Here is an 18,327-nt window from a genome sequence, read left to right as displayed (position 1 = left end):
GGATAGGTTGTAGATCCTTATTAATGCGTTGGAGGGGTTTTAGTTGGAGGCTGAAGGTGACGGCTAGTGGCGTTCTGTTATTTTCTTTGTTAGGCCTGTCCTGTAGTAGGTGACTTCTGGGAACTCTTCTGGCTCTATCAATCTGTTTCTTCACTTCTGCAGGTGGGTATTGTAGTTGTAAGAAAGCTTGACAGAGATCTTGTAGGTGTTTGTCTCTGTCTGAGGGGTTGGAGCAAATGTGGTTGTATCGCAGAGCTTGGCTGTAGACGATGGATCGTGTGGTGTGGTCAGGGTGAAAGCTGGAGGCATGTAGGTAGGAATAGCGGTCAGTAGGTTTCCGGTATAGGGTGGTGTTTATGTGACCATTGTTTACTCTGTCTGTTACTACTTAAAACCACTTAAATCCTACTTTTTATACTTAATAAAAATACTTTTGATTATTTATAAACTCAATGTAAGTAATTGTTAGCTGGGGGGCAAACAGTTGTGCATATCACTCTTTCGGTGAATAGAGGGAAAATATTTGTCTTTTTACTCTGTATAAGCTTTAGACAGAGTAAAATGGATTTATTTGGGGTTTAGGTTCCATTGGGAGCTGGTTTCAGTCTAGATCTGAAGTTTTCAGGGTGTGACCCAGACCCTGGGTCTATGTTGCCCCAGGCTAGTATGTCTGGCTCAACAAGACAGGGTTCTGGAGGCCCAGGCTGGCAAGGAAAGTGGGCTCAGAGGAAATTTCAGCACATCGGGTGACAGTCCCAGTGAGGGTCTCTGTGACCAAACCGAGCACACTATGCACTTGGGATTCCTGCATTTCCAAAAAAAAATCCCAGCCCGTCAGCAATGAGCTGTTCCAGTCTCAGTTGCTCTCAACCTCTCCTTTCAAAGTTGTTCTACTGTGGATAACTAACTGAAAAACAATTGGAACAGAGACGTGAAGTTGAGCATCTCACCCTCTCGGTGGGTCCCCTTAGCCACCAGGTTATAAAATCATTCTCTCTCTCTGGCCCTGTGATGCTTCCCATGTTTTGTCCACTGATCTCTGTTGGGGCCAGGAGACATTGTTCGAATAAAAAAAATGATTATAATAACAATATAATAAAGAACAATACTCCCATGGGCTCTGTGAAATTACTTTGTAATGAAATGGGAATTGAATTCACCTGTTTCCACTCCCCATCACTAAACCAGTACACAGTTAAACAGATTCAAAAATTGGTTAGCAGTTTATTCATTGCTTTCCTCAGGGCGTCCTTCACCTCCTTGTTCCTCAGGCTGTAGATGAGGGGGTTCAACATGGGGATCACCAGCGTGTAAAACACTGAGGCCACTTTGTCTATGTCCATGGAATAGCTGGAGGTGGGACGCAAATACATGAAGAGGAGGGTGCCAAAAAACAAAACCACAGCGGTCAAGTGGAAACTGCAGGTGGAGAAGGCTTTGCGCCGGCCCTCAGCAGAGCGGATATGCAGGATGGTGGAGGTGATATAGACATAGGAGAGGAGGACAGTCATACAGCTGCTCCCTGTAATGCAGCTTGTCAAAGCAAACATCACAATCTCATTGATGCGGGTGTCAGAGCAGGAGAGCGCCAACAGTGGGAGGATATCACAGAAGAAATGATTGATGATGTTGGAGCTGCAGAATGACAGCCGAAATGTACAACACGTGTGTATCATTGAATCCACCACCCCCACAGCGTACGCCCCAGCCACCAGCTGTTTACAAAGTTGCCTGGACATGGTGACCGTATAGAGCAGCGGGTTACAGATGGCCACATAACGATCATATGCCATCACAGCCAACAAGAGGCACTCAACATCTGCAAAAAGGATAGAGAGATACATTTGCACAGCACAGGCCATGTAAGAAATGCTTTTCCTCTCGGCTAAGAAATTCAGCAGCATCTTAGGGGAAATTATGAAGGAAACAAAGAGGTCACAGAAAGACAAATTTTTGAGGAAAAAATACATGGGGGTGTGGAGTCGGGGATCAATTGTGATTAACAAGATCATCCCCCCATTCCCCACCAGGGTGATACCATAAATCAGTAGGAACACCCCAAACAGGGGGACCTGTAGCTCCGGACGATCTGTCATTCCTGAGAGAATGAACTCAGTCACCTCCGAGTGATTTCCCTTTTCCATCTCCTCTGAACAGAGATCAGGCAGCTACAGAGATGTGGACAGGTGGATGGTGAGAAAAACCTGTCCCTTCTCTTTAATGAAGTAAGTGAAGATAAATGGAGATCAGTTTCTCAATAGACATCAGTACCCACTCAGGGAAGGGCTTAGTCCACAGAGCCAGGTGTTCACAGCTGGTCATTCGAGGTGTTTGATAAAATGCACACTCTGTGCAAACACAATGACACGCAGGTTAATCATGCCCCCCACACAAACACTACTGTTCACTACTCTGATCAGAAATCAGTGAGTGACTTGTGACTCTGCAGGGAGAGAATCAGTCGGAACGGATTATTCCTTTGCTAAACAAGGGGTGAGAGTAAAGGAGTGTCAAACTTTCCACCTTCTTTTGGAAAGGGGAGCTCTGGGGCTTCGCATGTTGGTTTGGGGTAAAGTTGCTTACTGTGCTAATTAAAATTTTTTTTGGCATTTACTTTAGCCTGTATGAAAACCCAGAGACATAATGCAAAGCCCTGGCTTCGGTGACTATGTAATTGTTTATTTTTTCCAACCAAAGAGGTTGATTCTTTAGCTGAAGGAGTCTGAGTTGGGACTAAGGCGTTTAGTGCTGGAGGTCTGGAATTTAATAACTGCTGATCACCACGGTGTGTGCGTGTGTGCCTGTAATTCAGGAAAGTAGCACTTACCTGCTGAGAAGAGAGAGAGATGAGGTGGTGTTACCCCATCGACAGAAACTTCACATTTAGTGCACTAAGGAAGGTTTATACTGAGATTTGTTATCTGTGGGACATAATTCCTGAAGCAACTGGGAATAACTGAGTTCAGATACCCATAAAACCTAATTCATGCATTCAGTGAACCAAAGCCACCCTCTGTGTAATTGGTGCCCTGGGGATTAATTTGTCCCATTCTTTTCTACTGTGTTATTAAATGATGCAATTTCTACCAGAGTTACAGAATATGAGGTTTGGTGTATATTTCATCCTGCTGTTTTCAGTGCAAGCTGGTTACTGCATACAGCTGATCCACACAGAGTTTTTTGTTTTGTTTTGTTTTGTTTTTTTGTGGAGACAAAAATCTTTTTGCTAAAAAACATTTCAGAACAGAAATGTCACGGGGTGTCTCAGATACCACACACCAGCAATCTCTTCCATGGGCCAGGCTCCCAGATTGGACTACATCCCACATGATGCATGATGGTTTCTCATCTTGCTGAACTGCCCTGGAACATCACCAGAGTCCCACAGCCATGGTTAGGGAGGAGGGGAGTTTGGTATTTTGATAGAAATCTTATAATTTCCAGGGAAAAGATAATTTCATGGAAAAAAGAGTTGAAAGGAAAATCCAATTTCCCATCAAAAACACTTCTCAAGAAAAATATTCAACCAGCCTTAGCAACAAATTTGGAAACAAAGGAACAGAAAGTTAGATACACATGAAACGTTCTAATTATTTGCATGTGTAGCTGATATCTTCTGAGTCATTCCTGGTTCCAGAATCACCTCATTGTCCTGGCCCCAGTAGGTGGAATGTAAAACCTGTAAGACATGTAAGAGTACTCCAGATTATCACACTATTTATAGCATGCCACTCACCATGGTATCCTATGTCCTTCCCTTGCTAGGTTACTCCCAAAGGTAGGAAAGACAGTTTCACTCATTTTGTTTGATGGCGACCACAGGATGACCACAGGAGCTCAGGGGGAGGCCACAGCATGCTATGAACTTCTGCAGTTCACAAAACTATCCCTCTTTCATGCATTTTATCTGCACACAGAGCTCAGCTTTAAGATGTTAAATAAATCTATGAGTCAACTAGAAATAGTCATGGTGTCACCACAAATATTATAGTCATTCTCTCATCACAAAGGTTAATGCTTTTTTTTATATAATGTATGTGAAATTATAAGATGACACTGTATCATGTTATTAGTACTAGTTCCAAATGGAGACTGGCAAACTAGTCTGTCTTAAACTAAGAAATGTGTGCGCTGCTTATTTTTGTTTCTAAACAGTAACAAGAGTCATCAAACAGGAAGGGAAACAAAGGAAGCCCAACAAAGGTGAGGAAACAGCAGCAGGGAGCATCCTTCTACATATACATTTTGTCTTAGATTCATAGATATTTAGGTCAGAAGGGACCATTATGATCATCTAGTCTGACCTCCTGCACAATGCAGGCCACAGAACTTCACCCACCACTCCTAAAAAAGACCTCACACCTATATCTGTGCTATTGAAGTCCTCAAATTGTAGTTTGAAGACCTCAAGGAGCAGAGAATCCTCCAGCAAGTGACCCATGCCCCATGCTACAGAGGAAGGCGAAAAACCTCCAGGGCCTTCCAATCTGCCCTGGAGGAAAATTCCTTCCCGACCCCAAATATGGCGATCAGCTAAACCCTGAGCATATGGGCAAGATTCATCAGCCAGATACTACAGAAAATTCTTTCCCGGGTAACTTGGATCTTACCCCATCTAAAAACCCATGACAGGCCATTGGGCCTATTTACCATGAATATTTAATTACCAAAACCATGTTATCCCATCATACCATCTCCTCCATAAACTTATCGAGTTTAATCTTAAAGCAAGATAGATCTTTTGCCCCCACTACTTCCCTCGGAAGGCTATTCCAAAACTTCACTCCTCTGATGGTTAGAAACCTTCGTCTAATTTCTAATCTAAATTTCCTAGTGGCCAGTTTATATCCATTTGTTCTTGTGTCCACATTGGTACTGAGTTTAAATAATTCCTCTCCCTCTCTGGTATTTATCCCTCTGATATATTTATAGAGAGCAATCATATCTCCCCTCAACCTTCTTTTAGTTAGGCTAAACAAGCCAAGCTCCCTGAGTCTCCTTTCATAAGACAAGTTTTCCATTCCTCGGATCATCCTAGTAGCCCTTCTCTGTACCTGTTCCAGTTTGAATTCATCCTTCTTAAACATGGGAGACCAGAACTGCACACAGTATTCCAGGTGAGGTCTCACCAGTGCCTTATATAACGGTACTAAAACCTCCTTATCCCTACTGGAAATACCTCTCCTGATGCATCCCAAGACGACATTAGCTTTTTTCACAGCCATATCACATTGGCAGCTCATAGTCAACCTATGATCAACCAATACTCCAAGGTCCTTTTCCTCCTCCGTTACTTCTAGTTGATGCGTCCCTAGCTTATAACTAAAATTCTTGTTATTAATCCCTAAATGCATGACCTTACACTTCTCACTATTAAATTTCATCCTATTCCTATTACTCCAGTTTACAAGGTCATCCAGATCCTCCTGTAGGGTATCCCTGTCCTTCTCTAAATTAGCAATACCTCCCAGCTTTGTATCATCTGCAAACTTTATTAGCACACTCCCACTTTTTGTGCCCAGGTCAGTAATAAAAAGATTAAATAAGATTGGTCCCAAAACTGATCCTTGAGGAACTCCACTGGTAACCTCCCTCCAACTTGACAGTTCACCTTTCAGTAGGACCCGTTGTAGTCTCCCCTTTAACCAATTCCCTATCCACCTTTCAATTTTCCTATTGATGCCCATCTTATCCAATTTAACTAATAATTCCCCATGTGGCACAGTATCAAACGCCTTACTAAAATCTAAATAAATTAGATCCACTGCGTTTCCTTTATCTAAAAAATCTGTTACTCTCTCAAAGAAGGAAATCAGGTTGGTTTGGCACGATCTACCTTTTGTAAAACCATGTTGTATTTTGTCCCATTTACCATTGACTTCAATGTCCTTAACTACCTTCTCCTTCAAAATTTTTTCCAAGACCTTGCATACTACAGATGTCAAACTAACAGGCCTATAATTACTTGGATCACTTTTTTTCCCTTTCTTAAAAATAGGAACTATGTTAGCAATTCTCCAATCATATGGTACAACCCCTGAATTTACAGATTCATTAAAAATTCTTGCTAATGGGCTTGCAATTTCTTGTGCCAATTCTTTTAATATTCTTGGATGAAGATTATCTGGGCCCCCCGATTTAGCCCCATTAAGCTGTTTGAGTTTCGCTTCTACCTCAGATATGGTGATGTCTACCTCCATATCCTCATTCCCATTTATCATGCTACCATTATCCCTAAGATCCTCTTTAGTCTTATTAAAGACTGAGGCAAAGTATTTGTTTAGATATTGGGCCATGCCTAGATTATCCTTGACCTCCACTCCATCCTCAGTTTTTAGCGGTCCCACTTCTTCTTTCTTTGTTTTCTTCCTATTTATATGACTATAGAACCTTTTACTATTGGTTTTAATTCCCTTTGCAAGGTCCAACTCTACTTGACTTTTAGCCTGTCTCACTTTATCCCTACATATTCTGACCTCAATAAGGTAGCTTTCCTTACTGATCCCTCCCTTCTTCCACTCCCTATATGCTTTCTGCTTTTTCTTAATTACCTCTCTAAGATGCTTGCTCATCCAGCTTGGTCTACAACTCCTGCCTATGAATTTTTTCCCCTTTCTTGGGATGCAGGCTTCCGATAGCTTCTGCAGCTTTAATTTAAAATAATCCCAGGCCTCCTCTACCTTTAAACCCATAAATTCTTCAGTCCAATCCACTTCCCTAACTAATTTCCTTAATTTTTGAAAGTCAGCCCTTTTGAAATCAAAAACCCTAGTTGCAGATTTATTTTTGTTAATCCTTCCATTCAGTTTGAACTGAATTAGCTCATGATCACTTGAGCCAAGATTATCCCCTACAACCATTTCCTCTATGAGATCCTCATTACTCGCCAAGACCAAATCTAAAATGGCATCCCCTCTAGTCGGTTCAGCAACTACTTGTTGAAGGAATCCATCAGCTATCGCATCTAGGAAAATCTGAGCCCTATTATTATTACTAGCACTCATCCTCCAGTCTATATCTGGGAAGTTAAAGTCTCCCATGATCACACAGTTTCCATTAGTATTTACTTTATTAAAAACATTAAAAAGGGCTCTATCCATATCCAAATTAGATCCCGGCGGTCTATAGCACACCCCAAGCACTATCCCAGGGGAGGCTCTAATAGCTTTCTTCCCCAATTTAATTATTGCCCAGACAGACTCAGTCATATCCATTTCATCACTTCTTATTTCTTTACATTCTATCTCATCATTGATATACAGTGCTACTCCACCACCTTTACCTTTATTTCGGTCTTTCCTAAACAGCACATACCCTTCAATACCTGTAGCCCAGTCATGACTACTATTCCACCAGGTCTCTGTTATACCTATAATATCTGGTTTCACTTCCTGCACCAGTAACTCTAGTTCCTCCATTTTGTTACCTAGGCTCCTTGCATTAGTGTACAAACATCTTAATTTTTGCTGTTTGGCCTCACTCACATTCTGTACCCTATTAGGCACGGTTATTTTACTACCAGTATAACCTATTAGACTTGTATCTACACTGCCCTTCCTCCTACCTACAGCTGTATCCACTCTTACTTCATTTTCTTTCCACTCTATGCTAAATTCTGGCGTGGAGATTACCTGGACATCTCCCAACCATCTCCCCCAAATTCCTAGTTTAAAGCTCTCTTAATCAGTTGTGCCAGCCTCCATCCTAGAAGTCTATTTCCTTCCCTACTCAGATGAAGTCCATCCCGAGAGAACTGTCCTCTATCCATGAATGCCTCCCAATGGCCATACATCCCAAAGCCCTCCTTATAGCACCACTGCCTAAGCCATCTATTGATAGTCATAATCTTGTCACACCTTTGTTGCCCTTCTCTAGGAACAGGCAGAATCCCACTAAAGATCACCTGAGCCTCAATTTCCTTAAGCGTCCTCCCCAGCCTAACATAGTCTCCCTTAATACTTTCCAGTGAGAATCTAGCCGTATCATTTGTTCCCACATGAAGGATAATTAGGGGATTCTTCCAGTAACCAGGTTAGAAAAGTTCTAAAACAGGGGATAGGACTATAAAAAGTAGAGGCAGACAACCCAAGCCATCCATCTCTCTCTCTCTCTCTCTCTCTCTCTCTCTCTCTCTCTCTCTCTCTGTTTGCCCATTGATTTACTGCATCTGAAAGGAGAAAGGAAGCAGCCATTGGACTGGGGGAGGGGTCCTGACCTAACAAGTTTGATCAGTAAGACTGCTGAAAGCATGTGGTGAGGATAATTTTGCTTTGAATTTCACATCATTTGTTAACTTAGGCACAAGTTGCATTGTAGCATCCTGCTGTTTTCAGTGACAGCTGGGTACTGTGTAGAGTTGATCCACACAGGGGTTGGGTTTTTTGTGGAAACCAATTTTTTTTTGCTAAACCTTAACATTTCAGATCGGAAATACCATGGGGGTGCCTCAGATACCACACACCACCAATCTCTTCCCTGTAGGCCAGGCTTCCAGGCTCGACTACATCCCCCATGATTCATGATGGTCTCTTCTCTTGCTGAACTGCCCTGGAACATCACCAGAGTTCCACAGCCATGATTCAGGGAGGAGGAGAGTTTGGCATGTTGATGGAAATCTTATAACTTTCAGGGAAAAGATAATTTCATGGAAAAAAGAGTTGACTGGAAAATCCAATTTCTCATCAAAAAAACTTCTCAAGAAGAGACTATTCTCTGTAAGTGCCCAATCAATAAACACTTAAGCTAACAATGAACTTTGAGAGACACCAATCCACATGTGAGCTTTCCTGGGAATGTGGCTTCGGCCTGTAAGGAACTGAGTCATGAATGGACATGTGACTTGCCCATGTGACTCCAAAACTCCATCTTGGAGCTGGATTCTCCCTAGGAGAGGGGAGGGGGTTTCCACTCACAAGAGAGAGACTGTATAAGCCCTTGGGGAAACCCCTCCATTTTGTCTTCAGCTGTCACAGAGGGTAGTCTTTCTACCCCAAGAAGATGCCTGAAAGAAACTGGAACAAAGGATAGTAATTACAGGGGTGTGATTGATTGCTGGACCAGACTAGGAGGAAGATTAGTCTGTAAAAGAGGCTTATTGCAACATCTCTGAGGGTGAGATTTACCTGCATTTAGTTTTTTACTGTATTAGGTTTAGAGTTATGTGTTTTATTGTATTTTGCTTGGTAATTCATTTTGTTCTGTCTGTTATTATTTGGAACCACTTAAATCCTACTTTTTGTATTTAATAAAATCACTTTTTACTTATTAATTAACCCAGAGTATGTATTAATACCTGGCGGGGGCGAAAGGGGGCAAACAGCAGTGTGTATCTCTCTATCAGTGTTATAAAAGGCAAACAGTTTATGAGTTCATAGAATCATAGAATCATAGAATATCAGGGTTGGAAGGGACCCCTGAAGGTCATCTAGTCCAACCCCCTGCTCGAAGCAGGACCAATTTCCAGTTAAATCATCCCAGCCAGGGCTTTGTCAAGCCTGACCTTAAAAACCTCTAAGGAAGGAGATTCTACCACCTCCCTAGGTAACGCATTCCAGTGTTTCACCACCCTCTTAGTGAAAAAGTTTTTCCTAATATCCAATCTAAACCTCCCCCACTGCAACTTGAGACCATTACTCCTCGTTCTGTCATCTGCTACCATTGAGAACAGTCTAGAGCCATCCTCTTTGGAACCCCCTTTCAGGTAGTTGAAAGCAGCTATCAAATCCCCCTTCATTCTTCTCTTCTGCAGGCTAAACAATCCCAGCTCCCTCAGCCTCTCCTCATAAATCATGTGTTCTAGACCCCTAATCATTTTTGTTGCCCTTCGCTGGACTCTCTCCAATTTATCCACATCCTTCTTGTAGTGTGGGGCCCAAAACTGGACACAGTACTCCAGATGAGGCCTCACCAATGTCGAATAGAGGGGGACGATCATGTCCCTCGATCTGCTCGCTATGCCCCTACTTATACATCCCAAAATGCCATTGGCCTTCTTGGCAACAAGGGCACACTGCTGACTCATATCCATCTTCTCGTCCACTGTCACCCCTAGGTCCTTTTCCGCAGAACTGCTGCCTAGCCATTCGGTCCCTAGTCTGTAGCTGTGCATTGGATTCTTCCATCCTAAGTGCAGGACCCTGCACTTATCCTTATTGAACCTCATCAGATTTCTTTTGGCCCAATCCTCCAATTTGTCTAGGTCCCTCTGTATCCTATCCCTCCCCTCCAGCGTATCTACCACTCCTCCCAGTTTAGTATCATCCGCAAATTTGCTGAGAGTGCAATCCACATCATCCTCCAGATCATTTATGAAGATATTGAACATAACCGGCCCCAGGACCGACCCTTGGGGTACTCCACTTGATACCGGCTGCCAACTAGACATGGAGACTGGCTGCCAACTAGACATGGAGCCAGTTTACCCTGTATAAGCTTTGTACAGAGTGAAACAGATTTATTTGGGGTTTGGACCACATTGGGAGCTGGGTATCTGAGTGCTGAAGACAGTAGCACTTCTTAAGCTGTTTTCAGTGAAGCCTGTAGCTTGTGGGGGACGTGGTAGAGACGTGGATCTGGGTGTACATCAGGCAAGTGTGTCTGGCTCAAACAAGATAAGGTAGTTAAGTCCCAAGCTGTCAGGGGAAACAGGTTCAGAGGGAGACTCAGCATATCGGGTGACAGTCCCAAAGAGGTTTCTGAGACCCAACAACTCACAGTGGTGTAGTCAAGCAGGATCTGTGCACAGCTGATTGCTTTGATACACTGGTTGTGATTTTGCATTAGTTTTGGGTGTGGTGGGTGAAGAACAGACAAAGTGGTTACTGGTTTGTTATTTTCTGTTTCCTTATTTCAGGTAAAGGAAATAGGGATAGAAAAATAAGCAGAATAAGTAAGAGTGAAGATCAAAAGAATCTAGAACTGCAGAAGTTGCAGGCTGCCCAGAAAGGCTGAACACTGGGCAATGGGAAAGTCTCTGTTAACTAAGAAGCCCCTGAGCTGAGTGCATCTCAGTTTCAGTGAACTGCAGAGGGGGTGTGGCCCAGCAAAAGAAAGCAGAAAAATGACTACCAGTGCGACAGCTGCTAAGGTAGAGCTGGCCAGACTGGAAGCAGAAGAGAAGGCAAAGGACCTGGAGTTTCAGTTGAAGCTCAAAGAGGCAGAGGCAGCCAGGGAAGAAGCTGCCCACAAAAGGGCTAGGGAAGCAGAGGCAGCCAGGGACAAATGATCCCTGGAGTTAAGAGACAGAGAAATACAGGCCCAGGTTGAGGCCCAGAAGCATGAACTGGCTGTTATGGAGTGGAAGATACAAATCCACCAGCAGCTGGCCCCACTTCCCCAAAATACACAAATGGGAGCAACAATATCCACGGTATGATGAATCCAGTGATATTGCCGAATATTTCATCATGTTTGTGCATCCTCCATACAATTCCTGATAATCAAAAAATGACCACATTGGTCGTAAAACTGATGGGAAGAGCTCTGGACATATTCAATAAGATGGCTATTGATGATGCTTCAAACTGTGGTAAATTTAAGAAACAGGTCTTGTGGGACAAAAAGGTTGATGCAGTGGGTGGATTGGCTGAGTTTGCAGACTCCTTTGAGCCATCGCAAGTTGCAACTAAACAGAAACCAGGGGCAGAGGGACATAGGGTTGGGGGAAGCAGAATCACTGCTTTACCACAGGGAAAGAGGAGGCTGGGCGTTCACCTCCCCATTCCCCTGTTACTCGTCCAAAGTCTCCTGTACACGCAGAGGAGCCCAAGAGGTGCTCGGATTGTGAGTCCACTGAGCACATGAGGAATAAATGTCCTTTGCTGAGTGGGAACAGGCAGCAGGTAACACATGAAGCTGCTACTTCTCAGAGCCAGGCTGCTGCCTCCTTCCACCCAGCCAAGCAGTGAGTATATGCATGCTGTTAAACTGAATGGGAAAGTTCTCCTAGGATTGAGGGACACGGGTGCAGAGATTTCTGTGGTCAGGAGGGACCTGATCCAGGAGAAGGATCTGTTGCCATGGAAAATGGCAGAATTAGAACTGGTGGGAGCTTAGAAAGTCCTTGCCCCTTCAGCTAAGGCACACATGGAAACTGGTGATTTGCAGGCTGAGCTGACTGTTGCCACAGTGGCTCACAATCTTGCACTGTTTCGACTGGTGAATCATTTCTTTGATGTGGCGGAATCTGTCGCTGGCTTGGTTAACAGCGGGAAGGAATCTTGTGATCAAAGCCCCAGGGTGGGGGTGTGTGTTTGAAGTCACATGGGCTAGTGGGGAAATAGGAGAGAGTCTCTTAAATTCCTCTGTAGCAGTGAAGCTTGCAGCTTTGGGGGCAGGAATGGCTGTATCCAGTTCCTCTAGCCCTGGGGCTCATGGCAAGTCCCTGCAGGAGGGGCTAGACAAGCCAGCTCCTGTCCTGTGATCATCTGCCTGGGGGAGGGGAATGTTCCACCATGTAAAAAGGAGGCCGTCCCAGCTGCTGACTGCTAGGAAGTTGCAGGTTGGCAGGGGACAGGCCCTGCTCTGGGGTGCACAGAAACATGTACCCCAAAGGTGGAAGTTGAAGTCCTGGTAACCGCTGTGGTGGGAACAGACCCCAGGGACTCTGTAGCTGGAAGCAAGCCCAACCTGAGAGAAAGAGCGGGATTTTACTGGCCAGGGAAGGGTCTGTCATAGCTGGTAGCCTTGAGCCCACAGCTGGACCAGAGTAACCCTCCCTCTTGGGGGACGCAGGAGTGTCTGACCCCGAGGAGAGCCCAGAGAAGGAAGTCCAGATAGAAGGTGAATGGGGGATTGGAGAGGCACCCACCCAGCTGACCTATTGGTAATTGAGGGGATCTTACCGATCCAAAGCGCTCAAAGCACACAAAGAATGTTATTCCTGATATCCTTATAAAAAATAACACAGTCTCTTCAAGGCTGGTGGGAGAAAAACTCTGCATTTGGAAAGTTTCAAAAGAGGGAGGGGCCAAGGGCAGGCAGGGTTGCAGTGCCCCCTTTCCTTGCCAAAGCCTGAAACACACGCCTAAATTAAGAGCAAGACAGAAGAATCTGCATCAGAGCACCTACCAGGGTACACAAAGGAATTGGGAAATGCAATAGACACTAAACAAGCAATTTGTGTGTACAAAGCCTGTCCGCTGAAGATTTTCTGTTAATCTTGTGTCTTTTGCTACTTCATCTATGGGTCAAGACAAAGGAGATAATACTCGTGATAAACCCTTGAAAGATGTGGGACACAACTGTTTTGTGGAAAAAACTTTTGTTCATGCTAGGGATGATGACAAGACAGTCCCCAAAGCATGTCACTTTTTGGCTTATACTGTAAAGAGGCTGGAAGCTTGGCACAGCATCAAAAGCATAAGAGACCTACACTGTTGTGTGGAAGGGGAAACTGAGGCACACCACCTCATGGCCTTGGTGGATAAATGCCAAGACACCTACACTTTAACAGATATTGCTGTCTACCTTCAATTAGCAATTCTACATCCCAACCTCTTTTGAGACATCCGGGGACCAAGAACTCCAAACCTTGCTAGAAAACCTATGAATGACATCATACTTTTTAAAGGTACTAAGAAGGGGTGTGAACAGAAACAAACAGAGATTTTACATGCACTGCCTCCACCATGGACAGTGTCCAAGCCTCTGGCAGCGTGTTCAGGAGGAGGACGTGACATAGCACCCCATAATGCTTTCTAGAAATATGCTTATGAGTGTAAATATGACAGAACTGGAATGTGGTTTATGCTAGATATGCCATGTAAGAAATATCTCTGCAAAGGTTATGATCCACTGCATATATTCATCCTATTTCCATGCATGTAACATTTTTGTATTTGAAGTTATGAATACTTGTTATGTACTTGTTTGATTTTAAGTAGCCTCAGTGAAGCAGTTGGTCAGCTTCTTGAGAAAAGGCTATTCTCTGTAAGTGCCCAATCGAGAAACACTTAAGCTAACAATGAACTTTGAGAGACGCCAATCCACACGTGAGCTTTCCTGGGAATTTGGCGTCTGCCTGTAAGGAACTGAGTCATGAATGGACATGTGACTTTCCCATGTGACTCCAAAACTCCATCTTGGAGCTGGGTTCTCCATAGGAGAGGGGAAGGGGTTTCCTCCCATGAGAGAGAGAATATATAAGCCCCGGGGGAAACCTCTCCATTTTGCCTTCAGCTCGCACAAAAGATAGTTTGTCCACCCCAAGGAGATGTCGGAAAGGAACTGGAACAAAGGACAGTAACTATAGGGGTGTGAGTGATTGCTGGACTCAGATTAGGAGGAAGTCTAGTCAGTAAAAGAGGCTTATTGGAACATCTCTGAGGGTGAGCTATACCTTCATTTAATTTTTACTCTATTAGGCATAGACTTGCGTGTTTTATTTTATTTTTCTTGGTAATTTACTTTGCTCTCTGTGTTATTACTTGGAGCCACTTAAATCCTACCTTTTGTCTTTAATAAAATCACTTTTTCCCTAATTAATTAACCTAGAGTACATATTAATACCTGGAGGGGCATATAGCTGTGCATATCTCGGTATCATTGTTAGAGAGGGTGAACAAATTACGAGTTTTCCCTCTATAAGCTTTATGCAGAGTAAAGTGCATTTATGTGGGGTTTGGACCCCAGTGGGAGCTGGGCATCTGAGTGTTAGAGAGAGGAACACGTCTTAAGCTTCGCCGTGGGCAGGGCAAGGGACACACACCTGCCTACCCTTGACATTCAGCTCCACTGTACCCTCCACCACATGCAAACACATCGTGCCTGATGCACACCAAACACACACACACAGACAGAGTGCCCACAACATGCACACAGCCTGGCACTGATCTCAGTCAGAATGCAGAATAATCTCTACGGGGAAGCTGGGACAGCTGGCATATTTCCAACTCTCCTGAACAAAAAGAACTGAAGGGGATTCTGCTTCCTGCAGGGAGATAGGACTAGATTTCCCAACTGGTCTTTTCCATCAGCAGCTTCTCTGACGCCTGGTTTATGCTTAAAAATTAGATTAACAGAGCTCCATCACACAGGGCTGGGAAACTTTTCACATGCTGTGCGAGGTAATTAGCTTGTACTGACCCTCAGTGTAATTCTTTCATTCACCGTACTACTTCCTCTCGGAGACGTAGATTATCTACATTGAAGGAAAAGCCCTTCCATCAAAGTGGAAAGCATCTACACTATGGCGCTGCTGCGTATCATAGCTGAGTCAAAGTAATGGCTTTAGTACAGACTGTGAGGGCTTTTTAATATGATAGAAAACTGAGGTGACTGTATTCCACTTCATGTGTTGGTCACCTCTCCAAAAGTCTCTTTAAGTAATTTTCCAGTGTTGGGACAAAAAAGTATCTAGAAATGAGGGAATTTCTGCCAGACTGATCATAGATAGACTTTAAGGTCAGAAGGGATCATTATGATCATCTAGTCTTACATCCTGCACAACGCAGGCCACAGAACCTCACCCAACCACTCCTGTAACAAACCTCTAACCTATGTTTGAGCTATTGAAGTCCTCAAATCGTGGTTGAAAGAGTTTGAGGTGCAGAGAATCCTCCAGCAAGTGCTTCCACCATGCTGCAGAGGAAGGCGAAAAACCCTCAGGGCCTTTGCAGATCTGCCCTGGAGGAAAATTTCTTCCCGACCCAAATATGGTAATCAGCTGAACCCTGAGCAATTGGGCAAGGTTCACCAGCCAGATACCCAAAGAATTCACTGTAGTAACTCACATCCCACCCCATCTAACATCTCTTCACAGGCCATTGGGCATATCTACCGCTAATAGTTGAAGATCAATTAATTGACAAAATTAAGCTATCCCATCATATCATCCCTTCCATAAATTTATCTAGGTTAGGTTTGAAGCCAGATGCATCCAATGAAGTGAGCTGTAGCTCACGAAACTTATGCTCAAATAAATTGGTTAGTCTCTAAAGTGCCACAAGTACTCCTTTTCTTTTTGCGAATACAGACTAACACACTGCTACTCTGAAACCTTTCATAAGACAGGTTTTCCATTCCTCGGATCACCCTAGTAGCCCTTCTCTGTACCTGCTCCAGTTTGAATTCATCTTTCTTAAACATGGGAGACCAGAACTGCACACAATATTCCAGATGAGGTCTCACCAGTGCCTTGTATAAAGGTACTAACACCTCCTTATCTCTAACAAAAATCTATAACAAAAATTCTTATTAATCCCTAAATGCATGACCTTGCCCTTTTCACTATTAAATTTATGAATAATTTATTGTAAAAAGCAATGCCATTGGGGTTCACCTGAAATTATTCACAAATGTGTTACAAAGTCTCCTAATAGCCTTGTCCCAAAACAATGTGTGTTGGGGAGGAGGATTTAGGTGCTGGTCGCAAAACAGCCAATGGTAGGAGGTGGTGATGCTCCCTCTCTTTGTAATTTTTAGCTCAATAGGTAGGGTGTTCACCTGTGAGGTGGGAGATCCAGGTTCAATTCCCCCTTCTGTCCAGTGCTGGGCAAAGATATACACTTGGTTTTCCTGTATTTCCAGAAAGCATCCCAGCCCCTGAGTGATGTGCTATTCCTGTCTGGGTTGCTCTCAATCTCTCCTTCAAAGTTGTTCTACGGTGGAAAACTAATTAAAAAACCATTGGAACAGAGACACGAAGTTGAACATGTTGGCGCCCCGAACCACTTGTCTATAGAGTCATTCTCTCTTTCTGGCCCTGTGATTCTTCCCGTGTTTTATCCACAATGCAAGAGCTTCAACAGGAGAGACTGAGGCCATATCTACACAACTGGCTCAATTGGTACTACTGCAATAGATGAAATGGTGTTGATTGAGAAGGTCTGGGGAAGACATGCTAAGTCAGTGGGAGAGCCCTCACCTGTTGAAATCTGTACTCCACATCCCTCAGAGACTGCGTTCCAAAGTGGATATTGCTCAGGGCTGATTTACACTAACGCTGTTGGATGATCTGTGTTACAGTACTTCAGTTACGTAACTCTCCCGTTGACATAGCATGGTGTGGACTTAGTCAACTTGAAGTAGCATAACTTAGATCAATTTACAGGAGTAGCGTAGACCAGTCCTGAAAATGATGCAGGACAGAACATAGCCCAGTCACCAGGATACTGTCCGGCAATGTGGGAGACCCACTTTCTCCCCATCAGAGAGAGGGAGGATTGACCGGAATCTCCCACTACCAACGGGAGTGATCTAATCACTGGGTTAAAGTCTACAAGGGAAACAGCACCATTACCGCCTCTTCCATTCCCATCACTTTTGTCAGTGTGGCCCTACATTGTCTTTGCTTTGACATCGAAAAGTATCCAGGAAGGAAAGGAAATGTTCCATTTCTGCTCATGCTAAATAGTTCCTTCGACCCCACAGGACATTTCTGTCAATGTTTTCAATTTGCCAAACATTTAAGGAATTTTCAGATTTGGATCAGATTGAACTGAATTTGTTTCTGAATGTTTTATAACCACACACGAACCCAAAAATCCGCTATTGTCCCAGCTCTATTCATTTCTCACTATCTGTAACCCAAGCTGTACAATTCCCAGAATCCCTGTTCTTCAGAGTCCATAGGACTTACCCTCAGAACTAAAAGTTAGACCTCATAGCTAACCTGCTGATGTGGTATAAACATCTCATGTCTGATATGACTTTTTCTTTCTGTATAATTTATGTCCTAGAGAAAACTCACCCTTTCCATTTTACTTTGTATTCAGTTCAGTGCAGCTTCTCACAGAGGATGCACACACACCATGTTCTCTTTTTGATATGTTACTCTTGTTCTTACTTGTTGTTTTGTTGCTCCCTTAACTTAAAATAAAGGCCATTTTGATGGAAATCACCTTTCTCCTCCACATGAATGGATACAAACCCAGTGACAATCTCTACAACAACCCCACAAAGGACATAAAGGGCTGCAGAGGATCAGGAGTGTGTACAAAACTCCCTTTGGTTCAGCCACAGAAACCACACACTTCATACTTGCAACTGCATATCGAAACTAAACCCAATACAAAGCAGAGGGAGAGATAGATTAGATGCCCTCCTCTTCTTTCCCAATAAATATAGATCTATGTTTTCAAAGCACACCACATATATTCACACATGTGAAACAGGTGCCCCCTGGAATTTTGCTGGGAGAGTAGCTTAATAAAACCCTGATCTTTTTAATTGGGGCCTACAGGCCTTGTTGGAAGACAAACAAATTAATAACAATAACAGTAATGAACAATGCTATCATAGGATCTGTGAAATTACATTACAGTGGGCTGGGAATTGAATTCACCTGTTTCCACTCCCCATCACTCTTACGGTAATGAGTTAACAGAT

General features: G+C 43.6%; 1 protein-coding gene across 1 annotated transcript; it reads right to left on the bottom strand.

The window, feature by feature from the left end:
* Positions 1-1,205: 1,205 nt before the first annotated feature.
* On the bottom strand, positions 1,206-2,144 carry LOC140913777 (olfactory receptor 5AR1-like). The gene has a single exon (XM_073350574.1). It carries the CDS (start codon positions 2,142-2,144, stop codon positions 1,206-1,208), a length of 939 nt encoding a protein of 312 aa, XP_073206675.1.
* Between the last annotated feature and the right edge of the window lie 16,183 nt (positions 2,145-18,327).

The sequence above is a fragment of the Lepidochelys kempii genome, chromosome 6, assembly GCF_965140285.1.
Source record: "Lepidochelys kempii isolate rLepKem1 chromosome 6, rLepKem1.hap1, whole genome shotgun sequence".
Classification (NCBI taxonomy): Eukaryota; Metazoa; Chordata; order Testudines; family Cheloniidae; genus Lepidochelys; species Lepidochelys kempii.
Note: the sequence above shows the minus strand (reverse complement) of the source record. Positions and strands in the feature narration are given on the sequence as shown.